The sequence below is a fragment of the Planococcus citri genome, chromosome 1 (assembly GCF_950023065.1).
Source record: "Planococcus citri chromosome 1, ihPlaCitr1.1, whole genome shotgun sequence".
NCBI lineage: Eukaryota > Metazoa > Arthropoda > Insecta > Hemiptera > Pseudococcidae > Planococcus > Planococcus citri.
The window spans coordinates 36,598,648-36,616,074 of record NC_088677.1 but is presented as its reverse complement, the minus strand read 5'-3'; the positions used below and the strand labels follow the sequence as shown (position 1 = coordinate 36,616,074).

Sequence of the window (17,427 nt, the reverse complement as noted above, 5' to 3'; positions counted from 1 at the left end):
TTTAAAAACCACGTAAAATTTTTAAAAAGTGTGTCAAGTAGACTAGATCACTCTGCACTCTGCAGACGCATTCCTCAATTGCGAGCTGTGACTTGTTGATTTCGTGTAAAAATTAATTATAATACAATTCGCAATTTTGGTCAACGAGTTTAATTCTCAAATTCAGTTTAGTAGGTACAAAAATTTCAGATCAATGGCGACATCATTCGGTTCAGGTCTGTACATTCCAGCCGCAGTTCACAAAATCCTGTTTACGTAAATGAAGAACCAGTATCCGAGGAAGGTAAAGCTCTAAAAGACAAATTTGAAATGACTTAAACCAGAATGAGTCGTTCTCCAAATTTCAATTTTGAGAAATGTGTTCTTGGATCTAGAAACGTAGAAACCAAAAAACTATAATATAACGCGATCAAACTTCATTCGTAGAACCATAGTACAAATTTGTATTTTTTATTGAGCTCTTTCTTACCATTGAAATTTAATTTCTATTTTATAAAAACAAGTAACACTCCACCTGCTTCCTCGACACGTCCATATTTGAGCCAAGTTCCCTAAATTTTAAAATGTAAACGAAAAATGAAAATAAAATAAATGCTTTCATCAAAACGTGTATTAACATGAACGTAAAAATATAAAATTAAGGTTTTTAAAACAGGCACCGGAATTTCTTTAAAACTGTAATTATAGGTTCATATTCATACCTAACATACATTGACAAGTGAAAATTTAAAATAGGTAGCGAAACCGAAAACTTGATAATATAAAGTATGAATAATTTTGTACGTTAAAATTAATATGTAGAGTTATATTCAAGAGTGAATAGGTGCCTATACGTATACAAAAAATGAAAAACTATAAATTGTTAGTTGAACTGAACAATATCAGATATTCAGTAAACAATTTTTTTTCCATCTTAATGCTACTCATTCTGTCAGAAAATTAAGCATTTTATCACGAAAGATTTTTTTTCAAAAATTCCTTTCAATTTAATTCATTTAAGCATTTTATTTATAAAAGCCCATGATTAATATGAAAAGAAAGTGACTCGAGTTATGTACCATGTAGGCATGTACGTACCTATACGTGTCTACTGTTTACTGCATACACAGTAGGTCTTATTGGTAATTGACTAAACCTCAGTCAAATTTGTAAAAAAAAAGGTAAAAAAATAACATAAACGAAAAATAAAAAAGAGGAACCACGAACTAGGACCTAAGTACAAAATTAAAATGAAATAACGTAACTTAAAAATTAAAACACCGTGTTGATTATACATTACGACTTCGTACAGCGCAGCGCTGGAAAATATCGCAACCATCACTCAATCGGGTTCAGTAAGCTTCGCAAGAATGCCTGTACCAAAAAAATGCAAAGATTTATTTTATAACGATTTCAAAAAATGAAATCACTTCTATTCGTACTTGAATCAACCACTTACTTTTATCATTTTCTTGCCCTTTTTCGTAACTAAGTTTTCTTTCAGCAGATTATCAAGCAGTTCTCGATGTTCCGCTAATTGTTTTCTCAACAGCTTTCTTTTCTCTTTCAATCGCCGAATGCGTCTCTGTTTCTTTTCTAAAGTCGGCTCAGCAATACTGGATTCCCCGACATCTGCAAAATAAGAATATTTGCACATCAACCCGCATCGTGTTTTTTTCGATTTTAAATAAGACAGTCTAGAGGAATATGTTTTATACTTTCAGAAGTCATCGAGTCTGTAACAATGGGAACTGCGTTTTCTTTCTTCGAAGAAGAAACAGTTGACTGATCAGATGTGTTTTCGCCTGAGATATTTCTTTCTTTCGGGAAGGAAATCGTTTTGGAATTCTGAGGGTTCGCTTTCGAGCTGAAGTAATAGAAAGATAAAACACATGGTCAGAAAAATGATTTAGGTAGGAATAAGTTAATACTCGTAAATTCGGAAGTAAAATCTACGAATAACAAACATTTTTGATTCTGATTCCGCGTCATCGTTCAACGTTGTTGTACATCTTGTATTTGATGAGCTCGAAGATACAGAAGTTACCTCACGATTTGAAGGATTAATAACATCTCCATCGTTGTTGCTGTTGAAATAAATTTCTATTATACCACGAACTATAATTACCTATTATCGATATTAATTAACGAAAATATTATTACATTATCTTGGGCGATATTGGTGATTGTCTTATCTGATTACTTCCTTTCTGAAGGTTTCTAAGAGGCACGGCATCTCGAGATAATAAACGTCTGACCGAGTAGGCGTGTCCAACGAAATCACATTCCAAGAAATGGGAATTGCATAGACGCATATTAGAGGGTGGTATCCGGTTGTGAGATCTTATTCCGACATTTCTTATCCATGCATCTCTAATTTTCGGGTCTTTAGGGATTCTGTAACAAAAATTTGTACAATTAAACTTCTTGTTTTTTCCATAAGCGATCGCGCACACTCGCATTGCGCATTCTAAAACTATTTATACTTATTTGTAGTCTGAGTAGGTACTTAGGTTTGGCTAATTTGACCGCGAGTACTTCGTCGAACGTTCGTCATTATTATAGATTCTCGCAACGCAGCGAAAGGCGTCACTTTGAATCAGACTGGAAGTAGGTACCTAATAATTGTTGAGTTGAAAGACCTACCGGTGAAAAGAGTCTGCATTTGTTTTACCGCATACATAACAATTCATACAATAGGCTTTACGATCGGTTTTATCTGGAGCTGGACTAAATCACATGAAAATAAATCGAATAAATGTATAAGTAATTTGAAAATTTTAATTATCAAGTCATATTTTATTGAAATGCATTTCATTTAGTACACGGTCCAGCTTGAAAGGCAAGCAATCCTCGATACCGCTTTAAAAAATACAACGCGATCGAGCAATTCATCAATTTGTATATTCAGTTCACGGGTGTATTTTTATGTAGTGGCCGAGAGATTACATATAAATAGGCAGATCTAGGTACTCACTCGACTTTAACCCATGGTATAACGCATTTCTTTAATCCCATCCGCTTCTTTCCGATTGAAATGTGGGTTTTTTCAAAATGTTTATTACACAACCAAGCATTGCGACTGCTAGGTTCGGATAATGGGGCAATACCACTTTGATAAAACCAAATTGTTCTTTTGAAAGGATCTTGCGGAAGGCTATTATTGTACAGATACATTATTAATATCAGAAACCTTTCATCAACATGCTTACATTTCATGCTGTACTTACCGAAAAAACCCTTTGCTTCCGCGACTCCCACACGCAACGCAAGTATGCCTGCCTTTGGCAGTAGCTTTATTTTCCATTTTACTACAAAATAAGAAATTCAACGATTCATTCAATTTTTTCAGATTAATTTCTACACACTTATGTAAGACAAACTTAATTAACTGATTGGTGATTTGATTGTAATGATGATAAGAAAAAAGCACCTACGCATGGAGAATTCGCTCAGGGGCGGTGGAAGTCACGTGTCGCACATGTTGCATGATGCGACATGTCAGAGACAAGATTCTTCTTGAAATTCACAATTTTTTTCAAAATAAAAAACTATACGTTTTTACCTACATGAGATGGTGTGAAAGGGCTCGTTCAAGTCACAAAAAGAAACTTTTGGTTACTTTTTCAAAATTTTGGTACCAAGTAATGGTTACTGCGAATTATTTTACGAGTATAATAAAAAATTTCAAAAATTTATACGCTGTCTAAGTCTTGCTTTTGGTCAAAAATTGTAGAAAAAAATGTCTCACTTCTTGTTGTCAAATTTGCCCTAAGAACTGCTGAAAATCTCGTTTTTTAAAGCAAAAAGTTGTAAAAAAGTGTCACTTTTTTCACAATAATTGCCATGTAAGTACTTATTACTTTTCTGTCAACCAGAAATCCACAATTGCTGAAAATTCCTAAGATGTTGAATAGTTTTACTTTCACATTCAACAGAAAATAGCAAAAAGTTTCGCCATTTGTCAAAAATTCCATAGGTAACGTTTCGTCAAGAATTATTGTAGGGAAAATAAAGAATAACGATGCATTATTGTAATTCCGTTTATAAATCTGTTATGATCACGGCCAACGTAGGTAAGGATTCGTTTTTTCATGTGAATAGGTATTATTTGGAGAAAAAACTTGGTCGCAAATCGAATCAAAATGCAGGCTAAGGGGATTTTCCAGGATGACAAAAAAATGACGAATTCATTTCCATTGGTTCACCTGGAAAGTGGTTATTTGGAAGCTCAAAATTGAGCTAACAAATTGTTTCTGTAATTCGTATATTTTTTTTTTCAGAAGACGTATTTGATTAATTTAAGGTCATGTTCAAATGGAGCCTCGATCCGTGGTTTCTCAGAAATGTATACGTACTCGTGAAGAAATCGTCAGTAAATTTTTGGTAAAGAAACGTGTCACCGCTGTAAATAGTATACACAGAATTCTGACTTGGTGATCTGATCTCGTACTAGAAACCATCAATAAACCATCATACCGCGATCGAACCTCATTCATAGAACCAAAGTACAAATTTGTATTTTTTTATTGAGCTTTTTCCTACGACTCAAATTTAATTTCTAGAAACAGGTAACATTCCACCTGCTCCCTCGACACACCATATTTGAGCCAAGTTTGCTAAATTTTAAAATGTAAATTAAAAATTAAAATAAAATGAAATGCTTTCATCAAAACGTGTATTTGTATACAAAAGTAAAAATATAAAAAAGTTCAAGGCGCCAGGATAGGTTAAGAAAGTGAATCGAGTTATAGATGTACCATGTACGTGTCTACTGTCTACTGCACAGTAGCTCTTATTGGTAATTGACTAACCCTCAGTCAAAATTGTAAAAAAAAAATAAAAAAGAGGAACCACGAACTAGTACCTAAATACAAAATTAAAATGACATAACGCGACTTAAAAATTAAAACACCATGTTGAACTTTGTATACTTAGCACAGCGCTGAAACACATCGTAATCACTCAGCCGGGAAGTTTCGCAAGAATTTCTGTACCAAAAAAATGCAAAGATTTATTTTATAACGATTTCAAAAAATAAAATCACATCTATCCGTACTTGAATCAACCACTTACTTTTATTATTTTCTTGCCCTTTTCCGTAACTAAGTTATCTTTTATCAGAGAATTAAGCAAATCTCTGTGTTGTGAAAGTTGTTGTCTTAAGAGTTTTTTTTTCAATATTAGATTTCTTACGTGTTTTCTTTTCTTTGCTAATAAGGCCGATTCTCCGACGTCTGTAAAATAAGAGTATTCGTACATTTAGCCATCATATGTTTTCTTTTCTATCTTAAACTTGTCTCGGAGGAATAATTTAGTATGCTTTACCTTCACATGTCAAATCTATGGTCGCGATGGGTGCATTTTCCTCCTTCGAAGAAATAGTCGACTGATTCGATACCTTTTTCTTCAAGATGTTTTTTTCTCGGGAAGAAATTAGTTTGGAATTTTGAGGATTCACTTTCGAGCTAAATAAAAAGATGGAATATAACATTAGAAAAATTATTCATGTGGTAAATTAAGGTACGAAACGGTAATGTGTACATAACGAACGTTTTCGATTTCGTATGTTCTTCCGCGTCATCAGCCAACGTTATTGAACATTTTGCGTTAGACGAGCTTGAAGATACAAAAGTTACATCGGGATCTGACAGATCATCATCTCCATTTTTTCTGTTGAAATTAACTTCTATTATACTACGAACTAAATTATTATGTATAATAATTCACAAAAATATCAAACACGCTTACATTTTTATATACCTTTTAGTCAATCTTTCTTTCTGTGTATTTTTTCCATTCTGAGGTTGTACGAGAGGTAGCGCTCCTTTACGTAGTCTACGTTTCAAGGAGTGTGGGTGCCCCAGTAAATCACTCGCTGCAAAGTGTGAATTGCAGAGATGAATATAAGTGGTCGTTATAGGATTAAAGTGATATTCTTTAATCCCTAGATTTCGGAGCCATAGGCTCCGAATTTCGGGGTCCTTTGGGATTCTGTAACAGAAATTTGCCAACACAATTTCACTTTTTGTTTTATTTCTATGAGCGATTACCTTTGACGATATATACGAGTACATGTACTACTATCTTAATGCTTCACCGGTGAAGCCGAGTTCATAGTCAAAGGCAATTACACATCACTCGTATTCAAACTATGGTCACAATCTGAGCAATCATAATGTGGCGGTCAAACTGAATTCGACCGATAACGTTGCCGAACGTTCGTCATGGTTCTCGCAACGCAACAGAAGCCACCAAGTTGAATTCTGAATTGCAACGCCTAGAGTGAAGGTGATAATTTTTTGAATACTCACTTATGAAACGAGTCTCCACTCGTATAACCGCATACATAACACGTCTTTTCGTAACGATAGCCTTGACGATCGGTTTTGACTGGACTGAGTTACATGAAAACAAAATCAAAATGAATATTTTCAAAATTTCAATTATCAAGCCATATTTTGTTGAAATGTATTTAGTACACGGTGCAACTTGAAAGGCAATATTAGTTGACGCCGGTTGCCGGTCAATCCTCGATATTGCTTTAAAAGATGCAACGCGATAATCAATTCATTTCTTAAATTCATAATTGCGGTCTTCTCGATTTTTCTCAATTTTCAGCTTCGGACATATAGAAGAAGCCAGTCATATGTAGCGTAACATGGTCATTTTGACCAATTACCTACTCCTTTTAACATTAACTTACCTACTATTTTTACGAAAAAATAAAATTGAGAAGGAAGACTCGCAATTCTTCGAGCACCCGATGCATGCCCCCATGAACTAAATAGTAATGTATGAATTTAAGAAATGAATGCGTAAATAGATACAAGTGTACGGTCTTACTCGACTCGAATACTAGGTACAGCATGCGTCTTTAAAAGCGGTCGTTTGCCGTCAAAAACGATGTCGTCTTTCTTGAAATGTTTGTTACATAGTCGAGCTTCGAGAGCTAAAGGAGTGGATGGGTCGAGACCGCATTCCTCTAACCAGATTGTTCTAACACGTGGGTCTGTAGGGAATCTATTAAGCATAAATTAGAAATATAAGAACGCGTTTCCAAGCATGTAAGTGATGTACTGATGTGTAGTGTACGAATAATAACAAAAACATTACATAACAATATTATTGTATACTTACTTAAAAAAACCAGATGTATCCCGACTTCCGCATCCAACGCAATTCATTATAACTACCATGTCGTATGTCGTACGACTACTGATCATCCAATCAAACACAAATTCATACCGTTTGAAAAGGTTAGAATGTTAGAAATGAAATTCAGTTCATCCGTCACCGGCACTTCCAGCAAAGTAAATGGTCGACCTAAAATTACAAAATTAGTAAAATTTCGTATGGGAAAAATAAATTTGGGAATGAACCACACTACATACTACCCTTCACGCCTCACCTCACGGCTTCACATCACTTACCAGAGAGAATAATTATCGTCTATCTAGTCTATGATGAGAGCAACGGAGACGGGCCGACTAGAACTAGACCGACTTGTCTCAACCGGCAACCCGCACCTACCCTAGGCCACAAACGTAATTACACTAGAATTACGTTAGTAAATTACGTAATTGATGGTAACATTGGTAACGTTGGTTTCGAACGAAACGAAAGCCCAGAAGCACGTGTGTTTGTTATCGAATTCGAACGTCTTTCATTTTTGATTTTATCACTTTTCACACTTTTCAAGTTTTCAGTTTTCAATTTTTAATTTTCTTGAAATTTTTGATGATAGTTCGTGAAAAGTGTTGATCTTTCATCAAAAATAGGTTCAGTATTCTGTTTAAAATTGCAACCATGTATCGCTTTTCATAGTTATATGAACTTGAACAATTTTCGTGAAAATGTATTCATCCGGAGCAGTAAATTTCCCCATCTCTATTCCACCACCGAATTACTGTGCTCCTGCACCTTTAGTACAAGGTAATATCCCATTTCAGCAATTTGCACCTCCATTTTATCCTCCTGCCGCTCCTGCTTACAATTATTACCAGAATACTGCGCCTTACAATGGCTCGAACCCAGGCGGAAATAATCCACCTTTCATTTCCAATTACAATTCAACAACGCAAATGCCTTTATTTTCTCAACCGCCTCCTGGATACTCTCCTAATGGCAATCATATGGGTCCGAGCCCAATTCATATGGCGAACGTATGTTCACCGTCTTTTAATGGATTTCGAGCGCCGAATCAATTCACCAGACCTCCTCCGGCGATTCCAATGAGAAATGATGTGCAGAAAAATACTCCAAATCGTTTCACCAATAATTATGGAAATAATCGTCGAGTTTTTGATGCTAAAGTGAGTACTTCAAGTTATAACTGCGAAGTGAACGTTCTTGTCATTTTTGTGCTTGATTCGTCATACTGCAGTAATTCATTTGAATGAAATCAAGCTTCATTTTTGAAGGTCTTACTCGTACAAAAAGAAATACATGTGTAACATATGTGTGTATTTTTTCAGAATTCGCCTTATTTTTGTGAAGCGTGTGATAAAGGATTTGGATCGATGGCCAAATTCACGCAGCATAAAGCTGAACACGTTACATGCGGACAAGAAGGATGTACGTTTTCTGCACATTCGAAAATCGTGGAAAAACATTTCCAAATGCAACATCGCAGCGGACTTTTCAAGCGAATTGTTAAAGGAAACACTCCGGAAGAAATCCAGAAGTGGATTAACGAGCGAAAAAGGTACGTGTAAATCATCTTCAACTACCGAGTTCATCGTACAAGGAAATTCAATTTGTAAATTTTCAGGCATTTTCCAACTAAAGAAAAAATAGAAGTGAAAAACGCTCAACGCGAAGAAATGGCGAAACGAGGTGAACGATATGCCGAACAAAAGCGAAAATTTAATGAACGAAATCCGAATTTTAAACGTAATATATTTTAATACTTTTGTAACGATTCTTAATCTGCATTTTGTATAAGATTGTAATTTTATTTCAGCCGGTTCTAATGGTCGCTATGATAGAAATGCTCAGCACAGGAATAACCAATTTAAATTTGGAAGGTTTGGTCAACGAAAGAATTCATTCAGAAATAGAAATGATAACAGACATCGCCCGGAGAACAAAAGAAAAGATCTTACGTTAAACGGAGATGAAGATTGCTTTTTACGAAACCTTCCGCCTTTCAAAGGAACTGGTAATACATATATTCGAATTCTCCATCTGTGTATTACTGACCCTTTTAAACTCATATTGAAATTTTTTCCCCAGTTTATTACCAAAATATGGAGAATAATTCGTCAATTGAACCTGAGGAACACATTATAACGGACGATGATGATATTTCCATCTTATCTGGAGACGATGACGTTACAATCATTGATTACAATAGCGCAGTAGTCAACGAAAAAGTCATTTACGAGATTGAAAAATCTAGCGAAACTTCGAACGTTCAAGGTGATTCAGAAAAAGACTGTTTGGATAAGTATTTTGTAAACTGTGAAACTGTGGATGAAAACGGTAAAGAACCCAATAATTGTGATGGAGCGGATATTAACGATTCAACAACTGAGACCCCGAAACTGCCGAATGATCCTCCGGTGAGCCAATCAGATGAAGTGAAACAGTCCATTCACGACACTACAGTTTCAAAATCTGTCGGTTCTTTAGCCTTGATTCAGTGTTACGATTCGGATTGTAGTGAAAACGAAGATAACTCCACTGAGCAAAATGACTGCGAAGTAAATTCGTCACCGTTGAGTAAAATCGTTTCAAAATCAAATCATTTATCTGAAAATTGTAATCTTGTCGAACGTTCATCGAAATGTATTCCTGTTGAAGAAAATGGTACAAGAAACGACTCATCATCGTTGAAGAAAATGGAAACGAAGAAAACGAATGATTCAAGTGATGATAGTGAACCTGATGAATGTTCGTCAAAACCGGTTCCTTCTGAAGCTGATACTCGACATAATTCATCACCGGTGAAAACAGTGAATTCTGAAGAAAATAACCACACCGAACCGGCTGCGAGTTCTTCAGAATGTGCTATCGTCACAGAAGGTGATATTTCATCAAGTAAAGATGATGAAACGAAAGGCTGTGAAAGCAAAAGACGTAAACGTAAAAGACGAAGGGACAGTAAAGGTGGAATTGAAGGCGAAGAAGAAACCGATAAAAAAACAGAAGAGAAGTTACCTCCGTTGCGTATTCGCAAGCGATATAAACCTCCTACATTGCTCGAAAAAGTGAGTATTGAATTAACTAATGTTACAATTTTCGATTTTGGTCTGAATTTAATGTGCATTGTTTTCATTTCAGTTGCTTTCGAGTGAAATAAAACACGAACGAAATGTCATTTTACAATGTATAAGACATGTTGTGAATAATAACTATTTCAACGTTGGAGAATCTAACTCGTCGTAATTTTTATGTATTGTTTTTTCGTTCATTTTATTTTGTTTTCTGTGTCGTTATTTGTTTGCTTAGGATTAGGTATTTCTTTTTTACATTAATTTTTGTTATCATCGTGTAAACAATTTTCAATAATCTGAAGACGTTCAAAGATTTATTCTTGTTATTTATTTTAAAACACCGGTATCAAAAAATAGGTACATAGTATTGATTTAGTCGTAGTGTAATACAAAGTAATTTGCGGCTACTGGACCATCCATATTGAAAATTTCCGCCCATAGATTAACTTCTAAATACGTTCGCTTGGTGTTTCTGCAAAGTGAATGAAAATTAATTTGTATAGTAAGATAGGTATGGGATAATTTCTGGAAAACAAACCAAAATCTATAGAAAAAAAAGACAAATGAAAAATTGCGGATACTTACGGGTTAAATCTTTTAGGATTTTTGAATTCTTCGTCGTAAATGTATTGTTCCCAAACAAAGTAAAAGTAACGGTGACTGTCTGTGAAATTTAAAATCACATTTTTAGAGGAAATTCGACAATAAACAGTTTATTTTTTTCAATTGTTGTTTTTGACAATTGAATTTTGGAACTCTGCAATAAACGCATCACATTCTTATCTTCATTCGTCATATTAACAAAAGAAAAATGCGCACTCTTCCTCTCATTTCTTGAGATTCCGTGAAATAATAATTCTTGAGGAGAGTATAGGTATTAGGTACATTTCGTCAGATCTTTGAGTATATTTGCTCCTCTGGAGTCTCGATCAGTTCTAGCAACCTCTCCTTCATCAGGAATAATAACTCAAAATTTACCTATTCCATGTTCAGGTCCTTTGATTAAATAAGGAAATATTAAATCTCCTTCCGTAATATTGCAAATCGGTCCAGGAATATTTCCGATGAACCATGCGTACCAATGCTTGTCATTTGAGAACCGATATGGAACATAATCGATATCTGCGTGAATGAATTACGCATCAAATAGCAAAAATGCACCTCTTTTGAGAGATAGAATAAATGCCGGAGAATATCATACCTGCTAACATTAGAGTATAATACTTGTCCTTTTTACAGCGCGACCATTCCACCTTGAGTGGTTCATTTTTGATCCAATCAAGTTTTACATAACTACCTTGAATGTCGATTCCGGGGTACGATACCTTAGATCGAATTAAAAGGTTCAAGAATTGTCACCAAGTTATTGCGATTTTTTCAAAAATTTTAATTCTTACATTCAGCCATTCGGTGGTGTATCCTTCGGTAATATTAAACATGTTGGGTACGACTTCATGGTCGGCTAACCTTCTATACAAGCTTAATTCTTCTTTGTAATCCGGTGAATAGTTCTGTACAATTATTCAATGAAAAATCAGGATAATAATTACGAGAAATCGACGCTTTACATAGCCAAGTTACGAGATCTACATTAAATAATATACTCACAGCTGCGATTAACTTGAACAGAAAGACAACAAGGGCAATTATATGCATTTCTGGGCTGGTTGAAGAGAAAAGGCATTCATAACTAGGTTTCGTGAATCATTTCTATCAAACGTTATCTTTTAATCGATGAAAAGAATTTTGATTATGCTAACGAACGCGAAGAGATTCCAATACCACCTTGATAAATTATCGAAGCTACTTGATGAGTATCGATTCAAGTTTCGCATGCGAAGATAAGTTCTTTTGATTTTATTAAATTAAAGACCTACCATCAAAAACTACAAGAAGTGATGATAATTACTCGTTTTCATTCATCATTATTTCCACGGTTGGTAAAATTGAATTGACATAATGTAGGAATGAAAAGGTCCATATCTTTTTCAAATCTAGTGTAGAAATAAGTGAAAGAATTCGTATCAGATATAATGCATATAATTAGAAACAAATTTACGAAACGAGTACATAATATCGAATCGGTATCGAATTCAAGAAATAATATAAGTAAGAAAGTAAGAATTCTTTAACAGTATCACAATCGTGGTAAAAAAAAGTAGGTATAATAAAAAAATAATTACTTTGGAAAACGACAAATAAAAAATAAGTAAACGAACACATGATAAGATAATCAATTTAGCCTACAAAATTCAGTCCGAATCGGATTGATCGTAATGTTTACGAGGAGAATTTTTATCACGATCTTTTCTGACGAGTGATTCAGAATCGTGTTCTTTCTTAGATTTCGTATCTTTCTTTACTCGGCGATTTTCGTATTTATCACGAGAAGAGTCACGGTGATGAGATTTGGCATGAGACTTCGCTTTGCTTTCTTTACGATCACCCGCACGTCGTTTGTCGTAGGATGGAGATCGATTACGGGTACTCCTACTTGATACGGAGTCTTCGCGTTCCCGTCTTCGTTTCTCTGACGAAATGCTACCTTCGCGATAGTGCAGGGATTTTCCTTTCAATCCAATATCTTCATCAGAAGAACGTGAGCGATTTCGTCGATGACGTCTATCACCTGGACTAGTATCACGCTCGTAACGATCTTTTCTATGACTTTTGTGACGATGAGACCTGGAAGCATAATCCGAATCCGTACTCGAATGATGTCTATGCCGCCTATGATGATGTCGACGTCTATGACGGTCGCTGGAGTCGTCCGAATCGCTTTCAGATCGGTACCGTCTTCGAGAGCGTTCTCTTCGGCGATCTTTACGTCTCTTATATTCCGAATCACTACTATCATCGGAATCAGAATGGTGCTTCTTCTTCTTCCGGGTACTTTTCTTATCCCCGACACCCAGTTGTTCTAAAATTTTTCTCACCAATTCGTCATCGTTTTCATCAGAATCATGCGACTTATGAGATTTGGTTTTGTCTTTAGATTTCCTGTCTCGCTGAGCTTGTTTCTGTGCTTTGATTAGTTTACAAACTTTCAAAACTAATTCTTCGTCATCGGGGTCGTCAACGGAGTCATTTTTACTTTTTTCTGATTCTTCGTTCGGTTTTTCAACACTAGCTGTAGGTTTTTTCTCAGGCTCTGGTTTACGTTTTTCTTCGACCTTTTCTTCAATTTGAGGTGCAGGATTTATAATCGACGTATCCATCAAAGAAGGTAATCGTTCGAGTTTTTTCGGAGATTTTTGTACTGACTTGTTTTGACCGCCATCGGTTTTATTCGACGTTTGAGGACGATAATTATTTCCTTGGGGGTTTCTATTTTTGGCAGCATCGCCTCTCCCAGCATTCGGGTTTCGTCTGTTCGTATTGTTATTGTGTGGGCCGCGTTTTCGGGGAGATTGCATTTTAATGTCCGGATTCAATGTTTTCCCTTGTAAGATTTGCTGCCGAAGATTTTGCGGAAAACCTTTCGTAATAGGAATGTTTTGAAAGTTGATGTATTGTATGAATTTTTCGCAGCTGTGCTTGATTTCATCGGAAGCTTTTTGGTCGTTCTTGATGAGTTTTACTTCGTCTATTAGCACATCAATCAACGGCATTGGTTCTCTTGTTGAATGAAAGCAACTGCGGTGCACCTAAAAAATTTCAACTAATTAAATATGGTTTTCTAAAAAAAGTTTGAAACTTGCGTTGCACAGAGAATACATATTTCGTTATAAATACGACTTTTGAAACATTATATCCGTTAGGAGACGTACCTGCATGCAAGAAATCGTACAGTTTAGTTTGAAACAATTGATCGCACATTCACATGCTTTTACGATATCATATTCCACTAACAGATGATATGAAACCATCTGACTGTAAATAATCGCCACTCTAGCTTTTTCCTGGTATTTTTCATCTTCGAGCAAACATTGTAAAGCTTCTAAGCCATTGAACTTTTCGCGTTTAGTAGCATGCAGTAATCGAATCATATTCATTTCAGCTTGAAAAACTGTTTTTTCTTGACACTTTTTCAAGTGTTTCTGCGCCTCCTTGTTATTCTGCACATATAGAAATACATAGGTATTATAAATAACAGCTTAACAACATATATGTACAATTCATGCATAGATGATATATATTACTTTCTCGATGTTTTCACATAGAAAAGCCATGACAAAGTTTCCAGCGACATTATCCGGATCTTTCTTAAGGCCATCTTTGGCCAACTTTCTTGACAAAGTTACGTCAGATACTGTTTGCGGAAGCTTCGCTAAACCCTCTGCGCATCTAAACATCACATAAGGACAATCTGGATATTCTTCAGCAGCTTCTCTGAAAAAAACAAAAACAAAAGAAACGAGAGTGTTGAATTCGAAACATGCTAGAATGTGAAAAAATACTGCGATTGATGTTTACTTGTAATACTGGGCCGCAAGAGGAATTTTACTATCGACGTTTTCGCGGAGATTCTCGTTGAAAGAGTCATCCTTGGGAAGAAAATTGCTACAATTTTCTTTCCTTTTCGTAGCATGAGCGGATATTTCGCGGTAATAATCCGCTACGCTCAACTTGAAAACCACATTATTAGGATCCTTTTCGAAGGCTTTTTCAAATGAGTCCTTTTCAATTATTAATGGCATACGAAAAGGGTTGACGATCCTTCTTTCCTTCCGCTTGTATAGTCCTTTTAGGAAATGCCATCTGGCATTGTCAGGATCCAATTTTAACGCTTTCTCGATACTGGCAGAAGCTTTTTGGGTGTCTTCGTTGCTGTACAAAGCGAACGCAGCTGATTTCATGGCATGAATCGAGGATTTGTTACAATTGTTCATATCTTCGATAGATTTTATTTTATCTAAAAGCTGAAATTAGATAGGCATACGCAAAGAATTTAATATTGATAGTAAGTACGGTACTTCCGTCGTTCAAATTTTAATAGATCAACATACCACGGATACTTCTTCATGCTTCTTAGAGGTTTCACTAAGTAGGTAGATTTTACTAGCATATACCATGTGATAATAAGAATCTTCGATCCTTCGGAAACCTTCATCATCGGTAAATTTCGCAACAGCCTGTTCCAAATCGTTGATTGTTTTGAATGCTGAATCTTTATCATCTTGTTTATAATTCATGTAACTCTCAATCAAATCAAGAACGAAACTGAAAACAAAATTATCAGTACTTAATATAGATTTGGGAGGAAATGGCTGAAATATTACGTAGTTCTAAAATTGTATAGCATTTACTCACTTGAAAAAGTTGAATTCATTATCAGATTGAGGTTCACGTTCGCAAATAGTTTCATTGATATTTTCTTTGTATATCACCGGCTTCCATTTGAAAATACTTTCAATAGCAAGTAACTTGCCACCGAGGTTTACGTCGTTTTCAGGCATGTTTAGATGAGTTTCACTTGGACGCTTACTGAGATTTAATGCAAATAATACATACGAGTAATTTCAAGGAAAGCATCGCCCTAAATTTCGAAATAAAGTTGTTGAGACTCACAAGAATACAGAAAAGTATGAATCGAAATCAAATTACAATTAATTATAATAGGACAGACAGTCAAACATGAGACACATGAGGAGAGGAATGGATGGATGAAGATGAATTGAAATTGGATTGGAAGGCTTCTATTTGCAGCATTTTACCATTCCCCACATACATTTCAGCAACAAGGGATATTTATCAGTTTTATCACGTATGTATTGCTGTTTTTAGTGTTGGGGGGCGTTGTGTCTGCTCACCTCGGCTTCGCCTCGGTTGCGCTGGTCGCTTTGTCGTTCATACTATGTCGTTTAACTTCCCTCGGCCTTCGGCCTCGGTGAGTACAATTTTTTTATAAACAACCGCAAGTGCTACATACACGGTAAATGTCCAGCCTCCGTCTGAACTCACCAAGGGGAGTAATGTCGATCGAGTGAAATATAAATTATGAACGGCTCGGCTTCGCCTCGCCTAATTCGGCATACTATTCGAAAAATAAAAATAATATTAATAAAATACACTTGAAAAAAAATTTATGGCAAAAAAAAATTTTCAAAAGTTTGGTACCGAGCGGGGATCGAACTCTGGACCTTCCGATTCGGACTTCCACGTTCCCCAGAGGGCGATACCGTCGCGCATTCTGATTGGCTGTTGATATTTCTGTGCTCTTGTTGTTTACATTTCAAAACGGGACTTTTTATCACAAACTTCGGCGATTTCATTCTCATGGTGGGTTTACATCGCAGTCGACAACAATGTTTCGAAAACAAAGTTGGAAAACAAAATGTTTGGGAAACAATGTTTGAAACATGATTGATTTACACCAAATTTTAAAACAGCAACATTTTTATCAGCATTTCTTTTCATGATTTTCTGATTAATTAATTCTCTTCATATTGAATATTTTTACTTTCTAATTTAAATCCTATGCAATGCCGTCTGTTCACTCACCTCTTTCTGGTACTTATATATCAAAAATTGTGTTTTGTTTGTTCGTTATATGCTTATCAGTAACCATTGCAAAAAAATGATATTGCTGCTGTATTTAGTAGAAAAGTAGCAATAGAAGCATTCCTGACATGATTTTTCAGCTTTTTAATGAAAAATAATACACCTCACAATAACAAATATAAGGAAAACACACTTAAATTACTGTTCATCTTTCATACCAATACCCTTAACCACAAATGTTTCTAAACATTGTTTCAAGTCGCCGGAAATTTCGGCGACCTGAAACATTGTTTACAACACGTTGTAAACACAGGTTTCGAAACATTTGGTGTAAATGAAAAACTGAAACTTGGTTGTAAACATGAATTTGTTTCTGAAACACTGTTGTCGACTGCGGTGTAAACCCACCATCATATTAATTTTCAACGATATTTCATTAATTTCGTAAATTTTGTGGTGTTTTTTTTAGTGTTTTTGATTAATATATGACTTCTAGTATCGTTATATGTTGTGAATAATGAATATTACCTCGAGTTACAGTGTTTTAGTGAGCTTAGAAGGATGAAACAAAGTTGCACGATTAAATGAATTTAAAGTTCTTTGCAAGTGTTATTTTAATTCACCACAACATTTACTCGATAGCACGATCGCAAAGCAATTCTCTATACGTAAATTTAGTTTTATTCAATGTGAAATAATGGAAATATAACATCGAATTTGAAATCGCCGAAGTTTGTGATAAAAAGTCCCGTTTTGATAAGCACCTAAGAGCACAGAATATCAC

The 17,427-nt window shown here is 35.2% G+C and overlaps 5 protein-coding genes across 12 annotated transcripts; 1 reads left to right on the top strand and 4 right to left on the bottom strand.

Moving 5' to 3' along the window:
• Positions 1 to 598: 598 nt before the first annotated feature.
• On the bottom strand, positions 599 to 3,366 carry LOC135831731 (uncharacterized). Its single transcript, XM_065344429.1, has 8 exons — positions 3,210 to 3,366; positions 2,957 to 3,136; positions 2,626 to 2,709; positions 2,143 to 2,376; positions 1,947 to 2,066; positions 1,698 to 1,846; positions 1,439 to 1,611; positions 599 to 1,353 (listed from the first exon to the last, which is right to left on the bottom strand). Exons 1-8 carry the CDS (start codon positions 3,284 to 3,286, stop codon positions 1,318 to 1,320), a joined length of 1,053 nt encoding a protein of 350 aa, XP_065200501.1. The 5' UTR covers positions 3,287 to 3,366; the 3' UTR covers positions 599 to 1,317.
• A 1,277-nt stretch (positions 3,367 to 4,643) lies between these two features.
• LOC135831720 (uncharacterized) lies at positions 4,644 to 7,435 on the bottom strand. 7 transcript variants are annotated; one of them, XM_065344414.1, is made up of 9 exons: positions 7,413 to 7,435; positions 7,120 to 7,305; positions 6,826 to 7,002; positions 6,294 to 6,377; positions 5,731 to 5,973; positions 5,533 to 5,652; positions 5,308 to 5,447; positions 5,056 to 5,216; positions 4,644 to 4,970 (listed from the first exon to the last, which is right to left on the bottom strand). In XM_065344414.1, exons 2-9 carry the CDS (start codon positions 7,203 to 7,205, stop codon positions 4,941 to 4,943), a joined length of 1,041 nt encoding a protein of 346 aa, XP_065200486.1. In that variant the 5' UTR covers positions 7,206 to 7,305; positions 7,413 to 7,435; the 3' UTR covers positions 4,644 to 4,940. The 7 variants fall into 7 exon arrangements, with proteins under 7 accessions (XP_065200486.1, XP_065200485.1, XP_065200487.1 ...); XM_065344413.1 differs by lacking the exon at positions 7,413 to 7,435 and adding an exon at positions 7,391 to 7,408; XM_065344415.1 differs by lacking the exon at positions 7,413 to 7,435 and adding an exon at positions 7,377 to 7,392.
• A 215-nt stretch (positions 7,436 to 7,650) lies between these two features.
• Positions 7,651 to 10,516, top strand: Nufip (nufip). The gene is made up of 6 exons (XM_065344406.1): positions 7,651 to 8,294; positions 8,457 to 8,686; positions 8,753 to 8,874; positions 8,945 to 9,142; positions 9,217 to 10,193; positions 10,267 to 10,516. Exons 1-6 carry the CDS (start codon positions 7,836 to 7,838, stop codon positions 10,369 to 10,371), a joined length of 2,091 nt encoding a protein of 696 aa, XP_065200478.1. The 5' UTR covers positions 7,651 to 7,835; the 3' UTR covers positions 10,372 to 10,516.
• On the bottom strand, positions 10,497 to 11,967 carry LOC135831725 (phosphatidylethanolamine-binding protein homolog F40A3.3-like). The gene is made up of 6 exons (XM_065344424.1): positions 11,808 to 11,967; positions 11,597 to 11,710; positions 11,401 to 11,524; positions 11,178 to 11,321; positions 10,785 to 10,863; positions 10,497 to 10,671 (listed from the first exon to the last, which is right to left on the bottom strand). The coding sequence occupies exons 1-6, from the start codon at positions 11,853 to 11,855 to the stop codon at positions 10,572 to 10,574; spliced, it is 609 nt and encodes a 202-aa protein (XP_065200496.1). The 5' UTR covers positions 11,856 to 11,967; the 3' UTR covers positions 10,497 to 10,571.
• A 254-nt stretch (positions 11,968 to 12,221) lies between these two features.
• Positions 12,222 to 17,387, bottom strand: LOC135831714 (uncharacterized). 2 transcript variants are annotated; one of them, XM_065344404.1, is made up of 8 exons: positions 17,172 to 17,387; positions 16,260 to 16,359; positions 15,453 to 16,176; positions 15,149 to 15,362; positions 14,616 to 15,061; positions 14,342 to 14,531; positions 13,970 to 14,257; positions 12,222 to 13,846 (listed from the first exon to the last, which is right to left on the bottom strand). In XM_065344404.1, the coding sequence occupies exons 3-8, from the start codon at positions 15,596 to 15,598 to the stop codon at positions 12,452 to 12,454; spliced, it is 2,679 nt and encodes an 892-aa protein (XP_065200476.1). In that variant the 5' UTR covers positions 15,599 to 16,176; positions 16,260 to 16,359; positions 17,172 to 17,387; the 3' UTR covers positions 12,222 to 12,451. The 2 variants fall into 2 exon arrangements, with proteins under 2 accessions (XP_065200476.1, XP_065200477.1); XM_065344405.1 differs by lacking the exon at positions 17,172 to 17,387 and having other exon boundaries at positions 16,260 to 16,385.
• Positions 17,388 to 17,427: the final 40 nt, after the last annotated feature.

Coding starts and splice junctions, on each gene's coding strand:
- LOC135831731 (XM_065344429.1), bottom strand. CDS start 3,286: ATGGAAAATAAAGCTACTGCCAAAGGCAGGCATACTTGCGTTGCGTGT. Junction 3,137..3,209: donor GGAAGCAAAGGGTTTTTTCG/GTAAGTACAGCA, acceptor GTACAATAATAG/CCTTCCGCAAGATCCTTTCA. Junction 1,612..1,697: donor AGACTCGATGACTTCTGAAA/GTATAAAACATA, acceptor CTTATTTTGCAG/ATGTCGGGGAATCCAGTATT.
- LOC135831720 (XM_065344414.1), bottom strand. CDS start 7,205: ATGATCAGTAGTCGTACGACATACGACATGGTAGTTATAATGAATTGC. Junction 5,974..6,293: donor AGTGGAGACTCGTTTCATAA/GTGAGTATTCAA, acceptor TTTCTGTTACAG/AATCCCAAAGGACCCCGAAA. Junction 5,653..5,730: donor ACTAAAAGGTATATAAAAAT/GTAAGCGTGTTT, acceptor TAATTTCAACAG/AAAAAATGGAGATGATGATC.
- Nufip (XM_065344406.1), top strand. CDS start 7,836: ATGTATTCATCCGGAGCAGTAAATTTCCCCATCTCTATTCCACCACCG. Junction 8,295..8,456: donor GTCGAGTTTTTGATGCTAAA/GTGAGTACTTCA, acceptor GTATTTTTTCAG/AATTCGCCTTATTTTTGTGA. Junction 8,687..8,752: donor TGGATTAACGAGCGAAAAAG/GTACGTGTAAAT, acceptor GTAAATTTTCAG/GCATTTTCCAACTAAAGAAA.
- LOC135831725 (XM_065344424.1), bottom strand. CDS start 11,855: ATGCATATAATTGCCCTTGTTGTCTTTCTGTTCAAGTTAATCGCAGCT. Junction 11,711..11,807: donor TGTTCAAGTTAATCGCAGCT/GTGAGTATATTA, acceptor ATAATTGTACAG/AACTATTCACCGGATTACAA. Junction 11,322..11,400: donor TTATACTCTAATGTTAGCAG/GTATGATATTCT, acceptor TCATTCACGCAG/ATATCGATTATGTTCCATAT.
- LOC135831714 (XM_065344404.1), bottom strand. CDS start 15,598: ATGCCTGAAAACGACGTAAACCTCGGTGGCAAGTTACTTGCTATTGAA. Junction 14,532..14,615: donor CTTGCGGCCCAGTATTACAA/GTAAACATCAAT, acceptor TGTTTTTTTCAG/AGAAGCTGCTGAAGAATATC. Junction 13,847..13,969: donor GTACGATTTCTTGCATGCAG/GTACGTCTCCTA, acceptor GAAATTTTTTAG/GTGCACCGCAGTTGCTTTCA.